Raw genomic sequence first — 17,581 nt, forward strand, 5'->3', positions numbered from 1 at the left:
TTTCATTTTACACTGTTGCCCTTTCAAATAATATTTGATCTTTTATATAAATTTATGTTTATATTTAATTTAAATGGATCAATTATATGAAATGTGAACATTTCATGGTATTCATATTATATATATAAATTGTGAGTGTTTCTAATAGTTAAAAAAACACAAAGATAAAATTATAATGTATACTATTTTTTGTTTATATAACCCACATCATAAATTAGACTCAGAGGCTTTACATAGCATATGCATCTGTACTTGTAGCCTCTACAGCAGCTCCTTATTCAAGTTTCCAGTTTATTGTGCAGCAATAACTTCATCTAATCCTGTCATGTTCTTTTTAGAAAGAAGCTTTCCACTGCAACCCTTCCAAGCAACCGTACTTGTTCCATGTTTTATTGTACTGTCACAAACCTGAATATTTAATGTGCTAACTGAGGCATATAGAGTGTGAGATGCATCTCTTGGGGTTTTTTGCAGTTTCTCTGAGCATTGCATGGTCAGACCTTGTGCTGAACTTGCTGGGACGTCCTCTCTAGTCATGAATGTTTACCCACTAGAGTAATGGGTTTGAAATTGTTTGGAAATGTCTTTATAACCCTTCCCAGATTAATGTGTAGCATCAGTTGTTTTTCTGAGATCATGTCTGATGTCTTTTTCTCCTTTGTATTATGTCAACACACATCTGAATGCTGCAGAACAGCAAAACTGCGGAAAATCTGCTTTTATAGAAGTTCTCCCACCGATGATGACCAACTAATACATCTGATTGATGATTGATATCAGGCTTTACTTTGTTTTTCCACAAATTGCAGCTGCTTTGTCTTTGTGACATTAAGCTACAGGTGGTTCAGTCCATACCACTCCACAAACCTGTCCACCATACCCCTGTACTCCTCCTCCTAGCCCCTACTGATACAGCTCACGATGGCAGAGTCATCTGTGAACCTCTGCAGTAGGGCTGGGCGATTAATCGATTAAATCGATAAATCGAATTTTGCATTTCTGGAGATTTATTTTTATGAAAATCGGGATTTTTTCCATAGTTAGTTAGCAGCAGACATAGCCCCCCCTCCACACCAGAACGGTGTTTGTCTGACAGATTTTCAGTAAAGTGACCCTTCACTCACGCCTGGGATTTAGCTGTGCGTATAACTGCAGTGAGAAATGCTGCTCTCTACGAGATGCAGAAGTCATCTTTAGCCCACAAACTCTAGTTAAGAGACGACCTTCATCAGGGGAATTATTTCTGCAGTGGATCCTGTATGATAAGGGTCCAGATGGAAAGAGATCACAGATGCATTGTGTTGCATATTTCTATGTAAGATATGAAGTCGTTTATATGATGGAAAAGCTTTGACATTATACGCATTATTTTTGCTGGCATTCATCTATATAAACAAGTAAATGTTTTTAATAAGTTTATGTTTGTAAAAGAAAGGAAAAAAAATCGATTAAAATCGGAAATCGGATTTGGTTATAAAAAATCGGGAGATTTCATTTTTAGGCCATATCGCCCAGCCCTACTCTGCAGGTGGCAGGACTGTGAAGAGAACCTGAAGTCTGAAGTGTAAAGGATAAACAGGAATGGGGACAGGACCATCTTCTGTGGCACCTTCATGCTGCTTACAATGGTGTCTGATATGATATTCCCCAACCTCACATACTGAGGCCTGCCTGTGAGGTAGTTGTGGATCCCGGCTGCGAACCAAGCATCCACCTGCTTGTCCAGTAGTTTGCTGTTGAGCGGGGCAGGTCGAATGGTATTAAAAGCATTGGAGAATTCGAAGAACATAACTCTCACAGTGCTGCCTGTCTCCTCCAGGTGGGTGTAGGCTTGGTGCAGCTGGAAAATAACGGTGTCTTCCATTCCTATCTGGGGCTGGTTACAGGAACTGCAGGGGGTCCAATAATGGTCCGACAACTGTGAGAAGATGCTTAAGCATGAGCCTCTATAGCGACTTCATGCCATGTGACATCAGGGCCACTGGTCTATAGTCACTGTGTGTGCTGGGATGCTTCTTCTTCTTCCAGACATGAGGTTTTCCTCCTGTCAGGGACAATCATCTGGATCAGGCTAAGGTTGAAGATGTGTTTGAAGATACCACACAACTAAGAGGCACATCCTTTCAGCACTCTGGAGTTGAGGCCATCAGGGCCTGCAGTTTTCATAGGACGAAGGTGACAGAACTCTTTCCTCACATCTTCAGCAGGAAAGTGATAAGAGAGGGAGAAGAGAGCCCTAGTTGGGGGCAGATGGGCTGAGGTGTCAATGAGACATAGTTCAGGAGAGCAGAGGAAGTGCGTGGGTAAGTGGAAGGGGAATAGTCTTTGTCTTATCATTCTTATGTACTGATATGTAAAATCGAAAAATCTAGAAGAGGTGTGCTTTCTTTTTTACATGACTCTTTATTACCTTTCTCACACTTTAGGTTCAGAAAATTCATTTTAACCAATCTAAACATCATGAAAGTCAAAATCGTTAAAATAAAGGTAGTTAAAACTCATTAAGCTAATTGAAGTTTTATTTTTGATGATTTTTCTTTTTCATTTTGCTGACTTTATAAAAGTTTAGTTTGTATTATGTGTATCCATTTCCAGAGCTGCTATTCCTTTAAATGTTTATACAGCTAAAACTCCAATCTGCAGCCATCTGTCAGGCATGCAAAAACTGATAGGCACGCAGTACCTAATGTCCTGCTGTTATTCACTCCGCTGTACAACGTTATTCTTTCTGGGAAACATGTCTTCCCCCAGGGGAAGGCCCTTGTCTGTCTGGACTCAAATCCTCTTGTTTGGTCAGATGGACGCTGTGGGGAGATGAAGTACATCCTCTTGGATACATGTGAATCCACTGTACAGCTATTTGACCCCTCCTTATTTTGATGAGCATGTTTTTTTCAATCCCTTTCCCCATCTTATTCTACCGGGATCAAATGTTCTCTCAAAGTGGATTACAGAGATTACTCAGAAACTTTGCTTGGACTGAAATGGGTTTAATTTGCTAAAGTCAAGGGCTTTGACTTTTTGTGGACAGATTTCCACTTTTATGTTCATATTTCACTGTTATTTCACTGGAGGAAGTCTTTAAATTTATGAGCACTCTTTTAATTTGATTAGATGAATTTAAAGGTCAACATAGGTACATGATTGGCGTTTCTGAAAAGTCATTGTAAAGCAATGCAGCGTTCACATGGCAATGCTAATAATAGCAATAGTAGCTAGATAAAAACCGTGTTTGTTCTTTTTGCCTTTATACAACTTGTATTGATTATTTTTTGGCTACAAACAACCAGTGGCAGGACATTTTGATCAAAATATCAGCTAAAGTTCAACAAGCTGCAGTATTTTTAAACCCTAACAGAGTAAAGTAGCAGCTAGCTTATCATTATCATCACTTTCAGCTTGTGGGCCTCATTTTAAGCATTAACTGCATGATGTTTAATGGATACACAGGCTTCAAACACAAATACTGTTTTATTTTTAGATTCAGTTTGTCATGATGATAATAATGGTTTAAAACCAATGTAAGATTTAAGAATCAAACCACAGTTTTTTTTAGAAATTTAGGGAGTTTAATTAAGCAAAATCTGTATTTTGTTAGTTTATTTTATATCTATGTTTAACAGTTTTCAATAATTACAGCACATAATGTTGTCAAAAGATTGAAAGACTAAAGAAGGATTGCATGAAGGGTTAAGCCCAGAAACCACTGTTGACCTTTGAGCCCTCAGGTAGCACTGCATGGCAGAACATCATGTCACCATGATGACGTGTACGTAAAATGCTATTAATACAGAGGTGCATATTGGAATCTTCAAAAGGCTTGTGGTAGTGATGTCTGTTCCTGGAGGTCACTGTTTGTTTCAGAATGACAATGCCAGACATCATTCTGCATGACTACCGACAGTGTGGGTTCATAGACTCAGAGTGTTTATGCTCGACTGGCCTGCCTGCAGTCCAGATCTCTCTGTCATTGAAAACATAATTCGACTATTACGGTGGCCTGGAAACAGGTCCCAAAAGATTAAAAAGTGTATTAAAATTAAGGTTGTAATTTTTGGAACAATAAGTTGTCAGGTGAGAACATGAGTGTTGGAAAAAAAAAACTATTTCATTCTGTGGGACTGACACCAGATGATGTTATAGATACAGTGAGATATTTTAACCAGATTTTCCAGAAATTTGATCATTTTTTTTGGCTCCCTTAACAGTCTTTGAGTATGTCTCATGTTATTTTCCTCTTTATAAAAAGTTTTTTTTTCTAAGATATAGTTAATGTTGATCCCCTCTGTTTTTCATTCATTAGTGAATCATTTGATTTTGTATTAAACACTGTGTTGATTGATTGTATTGATTAAAATATCAAATAATCAAAATGTGGTGTCCCACAGGTCTCTTTGTTGGGCCCCCTGCTCTCCTCTTATTACATGGTTGTCATCAGAATTGTGATCTGTTTTTTTTTCTCCAATTCTTTAGTGTGACAAAACTCTTTCTTTCATAGTGCTGTTGTGGGTCATCTGCTTGGATTGTTCAGAATAGTTTGTGTAGTTTGTTTTTCAGGGATGAAGTGGGTTTTGCTGTTTTCAGCAAAAACTATAAGAAGCACAGAGAAAATGGAATTTAAAAGTCTGTGTACCTGCAGACAGGACAGTGTGCATTTCATTTCAGGTTATTCCCTCTCAGCTGGTATTTGTTATATTCTCATCTGAAGCTGCCCACCTCAGCTATCACAATAACATACCAGAGCGAGATGGTCTGGGGATACAAACTGTGCTCTCAGTGAACCACCCTCGGGGTGTTACTCTGCATTCAACCCAGTCCCTGTTCCCTCCCTGTCTGTTAGCTGGCTTGCATACTGAATCGCAGATTTTGTGACAGAACATTTCTTCTGTTGAATAAGATGACATACAGCTACATTATCATTACATGTGTGGTTACAGACAATGAATATGCCAGTGGATCTCATGTATAATTTTTGCTGTGCTGAAATTTTCAAAAAGGGCAGGGGAGATGAACGGTATTTGTGTAGGATGCATGTCAAGAGCGGGACTGAACAGGCCTTTGGTGGCAGTCACACTAAGCTTTCTGCTGGGCAGCAGGCATTCTTCCTCCGTCCCCTATCCCATGAGCCTTTGCTGGTGGGACAAAGTCCTCTTTGTATGCCCATGGCTCTTGGCTAGAGCACACAGTGCTTTGAAATGGGAACGATAGGATTTTCATTTCTATCCCTCCTTTCTGTGCTAGCTCTCACCCCTTTTTGCTTTCACTGTGCACTGAGCCTCACCCCACTAACCCTCCTCACCCATCCTCCCACCTTTCTCTTAGCAACTGGTCAAGTGGGACAGTATTACATTGACACCAACAATGTACTTGTTACCAGCTTGGCTTTTTGCCAGGTTGCATGACATGCAGCATCTGGAAAATCTTGAATAAAGGTTAGCAACTTTACATGCTTACTGTGAATCAGAAGATTAGGAGTTTTGTTGAAAATAATATTAATAAGCAATTGTTGTCCAGCTTATGAATACATTTGTCTCATAATGTGAGTTTTAAGATTAATAAGACACATATGAGCCAAATTGACAGATAAAATATTTTTGTTAATTTAGTAAAGGAACCCCTCACCCCACCCCCACAGATATGTGCAGTTATATTTGCCATGAACATTTAATGTGACTGCTTTATAAGCTCTGCACCTCCACCTTGAGGAATTTTTGACCATTTCTTTAAACGTTTTCTTTAAAACCACACTTTTATACTTTAGCATTTATTGTCCCATCAAGTCATTCTGTTCTATGTGTACCAAAACCGGCCCAAACCATAATACTGCCACTACTTTGTTAAGAGACAGATCAAGGTCCTTATGCTGGAATGCAGCTTTATCCTGTCTGCAAATATATTCCTTTAAATTTGGCTTTGCATGTCCACAAAACATTCTTTCAAAACCCTTTTGTTATATCCAAATGATCTTTAACAAAGCGTAAACTGAGCTTTCCCTTACTGCATGTTGGAGATCAGTGGCTTTCTCTTTGCAGCCCGGCCATGCAAAACATTGCTTTTTAGCGATGTCATAATGGATTCATGGACGTTAGCCAATTTAAGGGGCATTTAGATTCTTAGAAGTAACCAAAAGTTCTTTGAGACTTCACACTGTTACGTAACTCACTCTACCGCAGATCTTTGTTGATCAACTGCACCTTGTGAGGGTAATGGTAGTCCTGAATGTCCTTTATTTGTACCCAATCTGACTATTGGCTTGTGTCCAAGTTCCTTAGAGATAGTTTTAGGAACCTTTTCCAGCCTGATTATTATCAGCATCTGTTTCTCCACTGGACACAAACTAAAATAAAAAGTAATTTAGTCTTTGTGTCTAGATTGGGATCATGGTAGTTAATTTGAACAGTTAAACCATTATGTTGTGGTGTGGTATTCAGTTTAATTCAACGTTATTTGTTATAGCACTAATGTATTATAAAATCATTTCCATACACTTTTAAAGAGGGATTTAATTAAATCAAATTTATTGTAGTCCAGTAATAATCAATTTAAAACAAATCCATTATATGATCCACAATAGTCCAATTTATAACTGTGTTCATATAAGCCAATTAAAAAATAATAATTGCCTGACTAAAGAATCCAATGGATTGCTTCAAATCTCTTTGATTCCATCCATCATCCTGAGCATGCAATCAGTGGCAGGTGACAGTGAAGAGGACTAACACCCATTAACCAGGAAGGTAAAGCTCCAGCAGAACCAGGAGGAAGGGTGGCCATCTGACCTCAACCAGTTGGTGGTGGACATGACAAGAAAATGAATTCATAGGACATCCCCTTGGAGCTTAAGTATATGGCACATAACTAAAGTGATGGCTAAAGGTCACCCAAGCCAGCCCCAACTAGAAGCTTTTTAAAAAAAAGAAAAGTTTGAAGACTAAACTTAAAGGGTAGAAAAGGTGTCTGCTTCCTGAACCCAGAATGGGATTTGGTTCCATAGAGAGGGGTCTGATTACTGAAGGCTCTGCCTCCCATTCTACTTTTAGAAACTCTAGAAACCAAAAGTAAACTCACAATCTGAGAGTGAAGTGTTCTGTTAGGGGAATATAGACCTATAGAGATGTTTAAGATCAACAGCACCCTCAGTCTTGTCTGAAGTAAGAGAGAGAAAATTCAGTCATCCAAGCTTTTATCTTTGAAATATCTTAACTGATATCTGACCAGCTGATTGGTTTTATTAGGCTTCATGGATAAGAAGAGCTGAATATCATCTGCATAGCTATGAACATTTATGTCATGCTGTCTAATGATATTATTTATTGTAGTGTTTCTCAATCCAGGTCCTCAGGACCCACTGCCCTGCATGTTTTTCATTAGTTCCTACTCCAACACATCTAATTCTGATTAATAACTTCATCATCAAGTTCTTTGCAAGCCTGTTAACATGCCATTCATTTCATTCTGGTGTGTTAAAGTAGGGTTACCTCTAAAACATGCATGGCAGTGGGTCCTGAGGACCAGGATTAAGAAACACTGATCTAATGGAAACATATACAATGTGAATAGTATCAATCCAAGCATAAAACACTGGGGAAATCCATGTCTTATGCTGGTGTGTGAGGAAGACATCAGATATCAGATAAATATGACCTATATCAGCCTAATATTCAGATCTCTGAGATTCAATAAGACAAGTTAAAGACACAAGTCCATTATCTGAGGTCATGAGGGGTTTGTTGGTAAGTTTCACCTCACTGTTTCTGTTTCTGTGCTACAATGTTCTCTGTATCCTATCTCAGAATTCTCAGAATTTCCTATTTTACTTCATAGTTCTGTTGTTTGCCTGTTTTCAAACTAACGTGGTTAGGTTGATTTATTATTGTTTGCACTTCTTCGCTCAATAAATCCCACAGCATAAGACCAACAGTCTTATGTCTTAGTATGATTGGTTCTGAAGTTTTGAATGAATTATGTGATTGGTAGCCAGCTTTGCCACATAGCATCATGGATTGCTAACAACAATAGCACCAGTTTTAAATACTGAAAAATATAAGCACATTTATGATCTTTCAACTAAACAAGGCTTTCTACTTGTCTAGGAACAGTGATATACAGGAATAATACATTTCAACAAAGGTGTTGCAAAGATCTGACAGGCTGAAAATGCCTGACGCTAATTTAACTTTAAAAAAAATCCTGATGGTCCACATACTTTTGCTATTTATAAATATTGTAGGAGCCTAAATGCAAGTTTTAGTTAAGTTATGGTTAAAGTTATTATGTTAAAGATTTCATTCATGTTTTCAGATTATTTCATATATAGGTGTTTTGTAATTCAAGCTAAAAACAAGAAAAATGCTTTATTTAATTACGTGCATGGATAACTTTGTAACTTCGAAGAGGATATTGTGGCTCTAAGATGATTTGCATATTTGATTGGTTGGGCAGGCTAACAAGGGGTGGGGCTGGGACCTGATCAAACAACACATTCAGGCAAGCCTGGAGTAGAGCCACACAGTTTTTTGACCTCTCTTTCTCTCATTTCATGGCATTATGTTTTATTTACTTTTATTTTCCATACTATAGAGAATGGACCATTTTTTTTGTGAAGTTTTAAAGTAAACTGTTCGACTGAATACGAAAGATCTTGTGGAGTTTTTGTTTTTTACAAGTGACACATGGATGAAAGCAAGGGTCAGAGCGTCAAACTAAGGCTTTACAAAAAGGAAGATACAAATATTTTTAGTGACATTTTCCCTATCTACATACTTTTTAAAATTTTTTTTTTTTAATTTAATTTTAATATGCTTATCTAGATTTAGTCCCTGTTTGGACTCACTGTGTGTGAAGTAGTGGATTGGAACAGTAAACGTGGAGTAGGCATTTGCCTGGGCTTGTGTCAAATCTTGTCTCTGCTAAGATAAACCATTGCCTTCTCAGGGAAGAGAAAGACTATTTTTTTGTATGAATGACTTTATTACACTTACATTATATTTCCTACCACTGTTTGTAAGGAACATGCCTGTATTGCCCTCCTATTGTGCGTTTTTTAAAGAAATACAATAGTAGTTTCTATTTATGAACCTACATTACTCAAGCCTTTTCCCTCATCTTGCACTGCTGGCTATTGTTTCCATGCAATTTTGGCCATATAGGTATTTAAAGCTTGTTTTAACTGTTTACTGTAATCAACATAAATCGCTCTCTATATAAGTGTCAGCTGAATGTGTGTAACCCATGTTAATTATTCCTTCTAAGATGTTATTAAACAGGTAGCAGTGAGTCAGGCTAGTTGCAGCTTGTGGACGAGTGTGTATATGTGTGTGAGTGAGTGAGTGAGTGTGGGAATGTCTGATTGTGTGCCAGCAGACAGTTTATCCTCCACCTAGTAATCTTGCAGCTGCTCGTCTGGCTTATACCTGTAGCTGTAGTTGTTGTTCTTGTGCTGCAGAAAACCCAACAAGGGGAATCTGCAAGCCTTTGGCCTGTTTATGGTTCAGCCAGATTGCTGATTTAATGAATGGACAGATGAATGACTGTGTAGATGTCCTGATAAGCGCAGTGTAGATGTAATCATCTACATTTCACCTGCAAGCCGAGCTAATTGCTCAACTCCTTTAATTGGTTTAGAAATGTTGTTTTTTTTTGTAGGATTTCCTTATTTAAAACTAAGATGATAAATATGATTTTTGTCATCCATCTGTTTATTTTCACTCAATTTGAAGTTTTTATTTATTTAAGTTTACATTTTCATGTAACAAGACGAAGAATCCCAAAGAAATCATGACAAATAGAAATGAAACAATGTTGGCAAGTCAAAATAAAATCTGATCACCCAACTTTTTTTTCTTTTATTCATGTTTATACCTTGGAATTGGATTGTAAGGACTTCTGCTAACATAATGCATTCCTGAAGCCTAATCCAAACCATTCAGAACCCTTAACACTACCCTTTAACGCTTTTTGATGTAAAGCTTTGTTTAAAAAAAGCTTTTCAAAATGTCTCCTGTAAAGATGTCAACGTTCAGTTTCAGGATGTTTTACAAACCATGGAATCAAACTGGTTAAACCTCCCAGTCTCCCAGACTGGGGAGGAAGATAGAATATTATGCAAAGCAATATATTGTGATAGTTGATATTGCAAATAATTGAGATTGGTTGATAATTATTGACATCAGATGCATCACTATTTTTAAAGAGAGGGGTAACTAACACATTTCCAAAGTGATGGGACTGAATAGCCACATTCGGACAGAGAAGTTCTAAGCATGCAGTTCTAAGGAGTGTCCGCCTCGAATTTCGCTCTATGAACTGCTCTTCCACAGGGGAGCTGTTTCATTTTGCATTCTCCTGTAAACATATCAACGGTGTCTCATTTTGCATTTGGGGTGGCGTGGCTCAGTGGGCAGAGTGGTCATTTTGTAGCCTGAAGGTTGCCTGTTCGATCCTCGGCCTGTCAAGCTCATGTCGAGGTGTCCCTGGGCAAGAAACAAAACCCCAAATTGCTCCTGATGGGTCGTGGTTGAGCGCCTTGCATGGCAGCTTCTGCCATCAGTGTGTGATGTAGGCCTATATGTAAAATGCTTTGGGTAAAAGTGCTGTATAAATACAGACCATTTACCATTCGCACATGACTCAGGGACCGATGTGACGCGACCGTCTGCGACAAAGAGCCGTTACTGTAGCGCCACACAACAACAAAACAAAACCTGCAAAAAATAATGAAAGAAGAGAACAACACCACCAAGAAGCTAATATTGTGGTCATCTGCAGCTGTAACAGTGGTTTTTAAAAATAACTGGGCCACAACAAGCAGAAATGAATAAGTGGAAACCAAACACAAAAAACAAACAAAAAAGTTCCTACAGTGGGAAAGCAGCTAATGAGTATTTGGAGATAAATTAAATAAATCAGCAAAGGGATACATAATCACATGAGCAGCAAGTTTGGTCCATCAGGACCAGCACTATTGCCCTTTAAAGGACATAAAGACGCCAGTAGGCAAATTTTTTTTTAAAGGAAAAAGAAAATGATCTTCACTTGGGTGGACATTTAATTAAAACACTTCACTATTACTTCCACATAGAACAATAAATTGCTCCATAGTTCTCTAATCAGTATCCGTTGGGGTATTTTGGGTCCAAACCAGCTTCTTTGAAATACACTACCAGACAAAAGTTTATAAAACCCCCATTTTTTCAGTGTTTTTATTGAAATTCAAGCTGTTTAAAGTTCTCATGATTTGTTATTTTTCCCTGTTTACTGGTACAGAATTGTGACGTTTGTCTCACTTGTGTGACATTAAAGTCGGATGAAATGCGACATTATCATTCAGACTGAGGTTGCTTTGACACAGATCTGATATGTATCCAATTTAGAACCATATATGAAAGTGTCCTGGATCGGATTTAAATAAAAATCTGATTTGTGCTATTCAGACTGTCATTAAAAAAGATCCAAAATGAGTGACATATGGGCAAAAAATCGGAATTGAGCTGCAGTGTGAACGTAGGAGAAATCGTAATTTCTCTGACCTACACTTCTGTGTGTTATGATGGTCTGTCTCTCTTCCACTGTTAATTGCTTTTTCTTGTCCCTACACTACTTTCTGCACTACTGTGTAAATAATGCTCCCAAGGATATGGTATCATAGCGTGTTCCAATTATGGATCGGTAGTATGGCCTAAACCGAATACTGGGATATTTTTTTCCTACCATTTACTTTGCCAGTAACACTAACTGTCTGATGCTTTGTGCAGCGTCCTACAGAGTAAAATGACACATCAGCAGTCTGAATTACAGGACATTAACTTAAATAGACCATGTGCAGGCATATATTTTGGTAATGCACAGGCATTTTTAATATAACTAATAATAGCTGTGCTCTGTTTACATGGTGATTGTTGGTTGTGAAGGTATAGTAAATTAGATTTAGGCACCTCTTGAAAAGTTGCAGTCTTATTCCTCCATAGTACATACTTGTGTTATGAAACTAAATTAATCTTGAATCACAATATAGTGTAGATAAGCCTGAAAAATTTAATAAATCTGTTGTAATTAATGGAAGTTTCAGTGGAGAAAGTGGTTCATATTTGTAACAATGGAAGGAATTGTATGGCTATAACTATAAATTTGCTTTGCAAACATGGTTTGGGGCATCAGAGCCAGAGACTAAAAGAAACTGAACAAACTGATGAAGAAAGCCAGCTCTGTGGTGAAGCCCTTGAAGGAGATTATGCAAGGAAGCGTCCTCCACAAGCTGCTCAGCATATTGGACAACACTGCACAGTTGGTACATTACATACTGTAGTGACTAAACAACAGTGTGTTCAGGCAGAGGCTTGTTCAGCTGCACTGTGCACAGCTGCAGTTTAAATATAGTCACAGCTGTTTATTGATCCTTTTCTCTTCAAAACAACTTTCATTTTGGGGGAATAAAGTATAATTTTATTTAATTCCATTCAATTCAAGGAACCAAAAGAGATGGCAGCCATTGCAGGGAATAAACAGGTGGGCTTTAAAAGTTTATCAGTCATGCATACAGTAGCTTTGTTGATGATAAATTGATTTTTTCAGGTGATACTGCATTGCTATAAAACAAGAACTGCAGTCAATTTGAACATTTGTTTTGATGGTTGGAAAAATTGTCCATGATTATACTCCCCCCCATAAAGCTTCAAAACGCTGCCATAAAATCCAAAAAAGGCTAAAATAAGTATTAATTGGAATTTATTTTTCTATTTTTGGGTATGTAAGGCCTTTAAACAACTATTTACAGCAGTTTTATTTAACTGTATTATGTTTTTTGAAAGTACTCGGAAAGCTATAAAAAACATATAGGCTATTTTATAATTGTGGGTACATTTCGCATCTCTGAGGAGAAATAAAGTATTTCCCCCCAAAAACTTAAAAAATAAATAAATAAATAATAATAATAATAACAATAATAATAATAATAAATATTTTAAATATGACAGGTTTAAGGTCAGCAAAAGCTAAATAAAGACTATTCTCTAAAAGAATGAAGGAGGTTTAATGGAAAAACTCTGTTGTATATATTTTTTTTTCTGTCTAATTTTGAAATGTACCAGCAATTGTAAAATAAATACATAATTTATTTGTATTTTTCTGGGTTAATATTGGCCTTGCTGGACCACACACTGATTTTATGTAATTGTTTGCTGTTGAGAAACTTATGTCCAGTTCCAATGACCCGCGGACCTGCTTTCATTCAGAGTTGGAACATAGTGTACACTTGTTGAAACAGTCGATGGTGATGTCGTCCATTTATACCATGTCTGAATAGGACTTAAAAGTATTATTGTTCATCGGTACTATTGGAATTGTGTTAGACTCTTAATATTCAAATGAGAAAACAAAAGGAAGGAAAGGCAATCCACAGTTAAATAATAGGCCGGTTTGTGAACCATTTCCTAATTGTTAATGAGGAGTTCCAGGGCTGCGTGCCAAGGCAGAAGGACAAATTGTGAAGCACTGTTTGAAAAGTGAAGGGGAGGCAGAAGAGAGGGAAAGGGGCAAGCTGTGGGGACACTATCACTGAGGGGACCCCCAAACCCCATCAGCCCCCTCCTACCTGTTTCGGCAAGTGCTGGAGGAGGCAGCTGAGAGCGGCTGTCACTTCCACCCAAGACTTTAATGAGGGTCTAGCTGCTGCTGTGGGACTCTGCAGACTTGTGCTTCTTAGCAGACTGCTGTGTGATTATCAAACCCAGTGTCAGCTGACTTGAAGAGCATCTCGGGGGGGTCACTCTGATTTTAAAGATGTCCAACAACAATAATCAAGAAGAGAAGGAAGAAAAGGAAGAGGATATGGAGGAGAAAGAGGAGGTGATGGTTAAAATCCCACCACCTCCACCTCCTCCTGAGGTCAATGGGAAGGGTCTACCTGAGGACGAAAAGCCAGTGCCCAAAGCTGTGCCCAATGGGCATCAATGCCAGCCTATGAATTGCAGTATCTTTACTTTTTCCACAGTCTCACCAGCAGCCGAGAGGATCCGCTTCATCTTGGGGGAGGAAGATGATGGCCCGGCACCCCCACAACTCTTTACAGAGCTGGATGAACTGCTGTCCGTGGATGGACAGGAGATGGAATGGAAAGAGACGGCCAGGTAAGAACATTTTGTTCCTAATAACAGTGCTACACCCCCCTTCCCCCAAACCCACTCTCTTCCCCACATTACAATAAAGTTCATTTGAGAATATAAGTCATCAAGTTTACCTCCAAAATTTTCAATCTACGAGAACATATTTCATCCATCTGAAGGTTTCACAGATTTTGTGCAGCAGTGATTGGACAGAGATGGGATGATTGTTTATACATCATTAGCCCTGGACGAGTGAAGCTCTCTCAGGGAAAACTGGATCTCTGGGCTGCTGTTTGAGGCACCAAATGGTTTATTTATCATTCTAACCTCTGACCAATTGTACTGCAGACAGTAGTTTTGTTTAAATGTGGCCTGATTGATTTGCAGAGAAACTCTTTTAAATGCACATTACTTTATTATTGATTTAGAAGTTTTTTAAGGCTAAAGTAACTATTTTATATTGTATATAAATATATATAGTTTTCTATTGACAATTTTTGTCAAATGATAAATGATTTTTTCTAAAACGTTCCTATTAACGTACCAGACAGAAAATCGATATGGAGATTGTAAAACATTCACCACAATGCAGTGATTTCTTTTCTTTCTGTTTTTAAAAAGACATGGGAGGGTGAAGGGGGCTTAATAATTCCATTATAAACTATTTTCTACAGGTAGATGTGTCCTTTGTTGCTGTTAGTGAAGCCTTGAATATAAATATGATCATTGTGGTTTTATTACCTTTGAACACACAGCATCTAAAAATGCTGTATTGCACTATCTTGTTATTGGAACAGTCCAGGACAAATTAAACTGACTTTAGAGCACTACATTAGTAGTTTTCACATTTTTCTTTTTGACACTACTGTAGTTTTGGGAAATTTTGTTATCTGTGCTGCCAGATGTTTCTATATTTTACACAAAAACCTAATTCAGATATATTTTCTTAAGTTTATAAACCATATAAACTATTCTGTGAACAATTTAAGAGATCTGGTTTTTGTGCAAGTTTTAGCAAGTGAGCTCAAAATGAACATGATGGTCTCACCAGTGCTGGGTACCGCTGTCAGTCTGCCAAGTGCAAGTTTGGCAGCCAAAGTGGGCAAATAAAAACCCTGGTACTGAAACAGTTCTGGCTGTCGTACCCCTGACTCTGCGGGAGGGGGGTCAGAGGGACTCAATAGACTATCATCAATGCAAAATTAAACCCTAATGCTTTATCTCATTTTAACTATAAAAGAAAGGATCATTACATGTGTAAATTTTGTATGGCTGTTACCTCTGCAAGGCCTCCATTGTAAAACAGAGATTTCTAATCTCAGTTGGACTTCCTGGTTAATAAAGATTAGATAAAATGAGTTGCTGGTCCAATATGGCTATTTATAATAAATCTCTCTCTCTTTTTTCATCCCTACAGGTGGATAAAGTTTGAGGAGAAGGTAGAAAAGGGGGGTGAACGATGGAGTAAACCCCATGTGGCAACGCTGTCTTTACATAGCCTGTTTGAATTGCGGACATGCATAGAGAAAGGCACCATCATGCTCGACATGGAAGCTTCAACTCTGCCTCAGGTTGTTGGTAAGGTTGATTAATCCGTTAAGTTTTCATCTGCGATGAAAATATATTAGAGATTGTGTGAAAATATGCAGGTCTGACACTTGATCAATTCCAACATTACAAAGGTGATGAAAAAAAGTCTGAAAGTTACTATTTAACATTAAAGTTAACAAAGTATTGCATGTTTCTACATCTTTAGTGATTTAATGTAATTTAATGTAAACGTAAAAGCTAGTAAAATTACGTCCACCCCAAAAAGCCCAGTCTGCTCTGATTGGCAGCCTGATCAAGCTCCGCCCACGACTCCTAATCAGCTCTGCTAATGTTCAATATTCCAGAAATTGTGTCATTTGTTGCAAGACAAGCACACATCCTGAGTCTAGCTTGATTCACAGGTTAATGAAGGGCCTCAAGGAAAAGAACAGATTAAATGTTTTCATATGCTCTGTTTTACATAAAAACACCTACAGAAAGCATCAATCCTAACAAAGAAAGGGTATGTTGTATTTGTAATTTTGTAGGTGTTTTTATAGCTGGGATTTTTCCAGAAAAATTATTTAAAAAATGCTGGTGATTTGCTTAGTTTTTGAAGTAAGAAGGGCTAATTTGAAATGGTAGGTGGAGTCTTATCAGGCTATTGGAGTTGGCCAATCAGAATGGATTGAAGTTAAAGCCATCTCTAATGGCTGTCTTTACTAGTTAGCTTGATTTTACCAGTGGCAATTAGAGCTCTTCTGTTTCATGATAACATTAAATGTTTTTTAAAAAATGGAAAGTTTTCTAATAACTTAAAATACACACACAATCTCTTTATTTCATCGATATAATTGTAGAAATGAATAGTGACGTATAGTGCAAGATATTAAATAGGAACATACATTTTGATTTCATGGGGTCATCAGTAAACTTTCTTTAGTCAATAATATAATTATAAAAATACTGAATATAATAGTTGCCCTGATCGCTGCATTGTGCACGTTGAATAATGAAAGTTAAAGAGAGAAGCTCAGAACTGGCTGTTTACGTTACACAACTTCCACATTTACATTACATTATATAATAATATCATCATATTTCACTTTAAAACTACCGACAATTATTAGAAATAATTAGAATATAAGAAAAATGAGGCCTTTCTTAAATTAAGGGTGATTTTGTTTTTCTTCCCTTCACATCTCTTCATCCCTCTGTTTTCTTTGCTAACTAGTAAAGGTCAACGTGTTCCTGATTGTGAACCAAGACCTCATTTGTCTGTATGATTCGATCTTGTCTCTGATGTGCAGTGTGCAGACAGACAGCAGTGTGATGCACAGATTTGTGGACTGATGTATGTCACAGGACGCTGACTTTTTACACCTGCTACTTTTGTTCAAAAAGTAGCTAAAGGCCCCAGATGCAGTCCTGGATATGCTGAGTTTATCTTACAACAATGGACTCAAGCAGTTTATAAATGGCCACACAAAAGCTTCATAATCTGGGGACAGTCAACCCTCTCCATTTGCTCTGAGGTGATTGTGTCTCTGCCCTCCTATGTTATGCCACCTCCCCATCCTTTTTTGTCTGCATGAAGGAGCAGGAGGAAGAGTTATCTCTTGGACTGATTAATGTGAAGTAATTGACTGTGCTGCATGGACTGCACAGGCCGAGAGGAGCTGGGCCTCTTGCTTTGAGGACTGCCGACTTGACTTATGGGCCATTAACAGCACTCTGCAGGCAGAGAAATCTCCCCGAGGCTGCTTCCTGCCAGCATTCAGGCTTCTGACCTTCTTTTTTTAAAACAGGCTAGACCTTAAATTGAGTGATTTCATGATGCCATGAATACTTTTATACAGGAGTATTACAGTCTTGGAAGCACTAATTAAGTCCAAGCAAGTATGAAGTAGCTTTCTACTGTGACTATCTGCTTTGAGTGATTTGTGTAGTGG

The 17,581-nt window shown here is 37.8% G+C and overlaps 1 protein-coding gene across 2 annotated transcripts in view; it reads left to right on the forward strand.

Annotated features, from left to right (window-relative positions):
* The window catches only part of slc4a4a (solute carrier family 4 member 4a), a 69,976-nt gene that overhangs the window by 16,861 nt on the left and 35,534 nt on the right, over positions 1 to 17,581 (forward strand). For both annotated transcript variants that reach the window (XM_041999869.1, XM_041999870.1), the window contains exons 5-6: positions 13,988 to 14,123; positions 15,517 to 15,677. In XM_041999869.1, the coding sequence (XP_041855803.1) occupies positions 13,988 to 14,123; positions 15,517 to 15,677 (297 nt within the window). The remainder of the gene's footprint in view (positions 1 to 13,987; positions 14,124 to 15,516; positions 15,678 to 17,581) is intronic.

Source organism: Melanotaenia boesemani, chromosome 11 (genome assembly GCF_017639745.1).
Source record: "Melanotaenia boesemani isolate fMelBoe1 chromosome 11, fMelBoe1.pri, whole genome shotgun sequence".
Taxonomy (NCBI): Eukaryota; Metazoa; Chordata; class Actinopteri; order Atheriniformes; family Melanotaeniidae; genus Melanotaenia; species Melanotaenia boesemani.